Genomic DNA, 2,781 nt, shown 5'->3' on the forward strand with positions numbered 1-2,781 from the left:
AGATGAGTAAAAATGATTCTTCGGTTTGGGAAGTGAGGATTGAGGCAGGGTAAAGAATGGGGAAAGAGATCACAGGAAAATATTGTAGTAAAGAGGCATAAAGAAGGATCTGAAGAAATTAACAACAGGGACGTGCAGTGAAATTATCATACACAGACTTAATACTAACAGAATAAGCACTGGCTTTCTCCACACCTCCAAATTGCAGAACTTGGAGGCTTGAGATACAAATGTCTCAAAACAGTGGCTACTGAAGGATGGGTAAGGTGTGGTAGCAACAGTCACACCATCCTCATCACAGATACAAGACACTTTTCAAGACTGTGGGGGCTAGATTTGGGTCCAATCTATTCCAGCAATTCTGTAAGTTAAATTGTTTTTCAGTGGTGGTAATATTGCCTTTCAGTGTGGAAAATGTCTGTTTTGCACTAATTAGCTGAGGCATGAAAGTTTGAAACTTTGTGCCTGCAGAGATCACGGGAGGCTCTTACTAATTCTCCTGTCTAAAGCTCTTGTGCTATGCTAGCCTTTCTAATTCCAGCAGTACTTTCTATTAAGATTAACTTCAGTTTTCCTGGAAAGGAGATATTTTTCCATTAGCAAAGTCCCTTTGTAAAACATCCACAAAATAAAACAATGTTTTGGCAAGATAGCTCACCTACAGGCTAGAAATGAAGTGTGAAAATTGCTGAAAAATGTTACTTTTATTGCAAATATTTCATTTCTAACAGAACACATTCAGTTGTACCAAGTAATATATCTTGAGGAAACAACCTGAACATTTCAAACCTTTAAAAAGAGAACTTTAAAAACAATTGTTTGGCAAGCTTTTTTGTTGGGTTTTTTTTTTAAAGATGGTTCTTACCTGAAGTTTGAGCAATGTTCTGCTTCTTCCTTCTTGCTGCTTCTTCCACTAGCTTCAGCACCATGACTTTCACTAAGAAGGGTATCTTCTACTTTCTCTGGTGACTGACTGTGTTAATCTAATTGGGTATGAATCTCATATCCTTCAGAAGGCATTGCATCATTATGTCACTTGTAAAGAAGCAACAAATTTGACATTTTTTCTTCTTTTACTAAACAAAGGGCTTTTTCCCTCAGGCTACCCTAGCTATCTGTTTGCCTGCTAATCTCCAGCAAAGGAGCTTCTACTTGTTCCTGTCCTTGATTTATTGCAATAACTTCAAATATCCACTATCAAACATTTACGGTGAGTATATCCTCTGTGACTTTGGTGAAGCTCTGGAATTTACTTCAAAAGCATTCAGGCAGCAAGTGTTGGATCCACACAGATTTCATTATGACCTGGTAAGAGTCAGGTGGTAGGGAGCATGGAAACGGATTAAAGTTTCTGGAACCCAAGCAAAGTTTTGCACTTTGTTAAATGATCAGGCAGATTCTTGCTTCTCAAGCAATTTCTCTTAGCATGTGCAACAACAGCTAAAGCAAGGTCAAAAAAAGCAAAGCCCCACTCCAAACCAGAATAAATATCCCTTGGATGTCCAGAATTTTTCATATGCAAACGTGGATGCAAGTCTGTGTCCTTGAGTATGCAGTTGCCAAAAAGAATTGGTAACAAAAATTTCATACCTGTGAACTGGGAATAGACAGATGCAGACCATCAGCTTGAATCCAGGCCGGGATAGCAGTTGCTGAAGCTCACTATGTCATGGAAACAACTCTGTAGTTTGTTAAAGATGGGTTAAGGGGCACAGAGAACTTTTCATTACCCAAAATTATGTGGACATTATTGTGGAGGAGGAATACTATGACTTAATTTCTTTTTAAGTCCTTCCTAGGATTCAGCTCAGCAAAGTGAGAGCTAGGTGGAAAGACTATCTTTGCTGTTACCTGTACTATATCACTTCTAAACAAAAAGGGGAACATCAACCCTTACTAGTTTAAAAGAAACATATCGTTATATTGGCAGTGTATCCAACCCCTACCTATATCCCACTCTAATCTTTAATTGTTATATGGTTTCCATTCAAGGAGAGACTCCACTCGATTTAGACAGAAAGGATATCAAATAATGGAGTAGTGCCTTATGTACTCTTGGGGCATGAATTACCTGCGGAAAGAATACAGACATCATGAACTTAAAGAAAAGTGAAGAAGGAAGTAAATCTAGCCTTTGATATCTTCAAGATAGCTGAGAAGTGATCATGAAGAGTTTTAGAGTTCCGTGTTGTTCAATTTTTTGTTTCTTTAGCTTGTACAGAAGTAGTTTCCTACCTGCTTATTGCAACCAGCTACCTAAACCACAGTCTTCCTTGTTTTTTTTTTAACAGATGACACTCAGACCTGCAGATTTTTCCAGAATTTGACCATTTTCCCAAACAGTTACAGTAGTATAATGACTTTTCTGCTTTACTAAGCTCTGTTTTATCTTTTGATCACCTTTCAGCTATCAGAGAGGTCTATAACCTCTGGGAGCAGGAAACAGCGCTAACCCCTAGCTGGCTGGGGGCATGGGAGCCAGGCAGTGAACCCTCACTTGCAGACCACCTTGCCACACAGTCTTTGAATCATTCTGCAGCAGCAGCAACAATAAATCATTGCAAGGCAAAGGTAACATCCTTAAATTGCTTACTTTGGCAAAATTTCCAGTCAAATTTTGTTTAAAGAGTGATATAGGTTTGATATAAATTAAATAATGACAAAGGGGAGAAGTATCACAAGACCTCATCCTCAGAAGCTGTGGCATTGAACGGAGGTATGGGAACAAGTAAAGTCCTTGTGTTACTAATACCCTGTCCTTATTAATTGCAACAGCCCCAC

General features: G+C 38.7%; 1 protein-coding gene across 8 annotated transcripts in view; it reads right to left on the bottom strand.

The window, feature by feature from the left end:
* Window positions 1–685: 685 nt before the first annotated feature.
* LOC308057081 (uncharacterized protein) overlaps window positions 686–2,781 on the bottom strand; it is a 46,967-nt gene continuing 44,871 nt past the window's right edge. For 6 of the 8 annotated variants that reach the window (XR_013925105.1, XR_013925106.1, XR_013925107.1 and 3 more), the window contains one exon: window positions 686–2,071. Coding sequence is in view for 1 of the 8 variants with exons in the window: in XM_080373264.1 (XP_080229390.1) it covers window positions 1,988–2,071 (84 nt within the window). In the remaining 7 variants the exon portion in view is untranslated. The remainder of the gene's footprint in view (window positions 2,072–2,781) is intronic. The other 2 variants (XR_013925109.1, XR_013925111.1) reach the window with 1 other exon arrangement.

This window comes from Falco punctatus (assembly GCF_963210335.1).
Source record: "Falco punctatus genome assembly, chromosome: Z".
In the NCBI taxonomy this organism is placed as follows: domain Eukaryota; kingdom Metazoa; phylum Chordata; class Aves; order Falconiformes; family Falconidae; genus Falco; species Falco punctatus.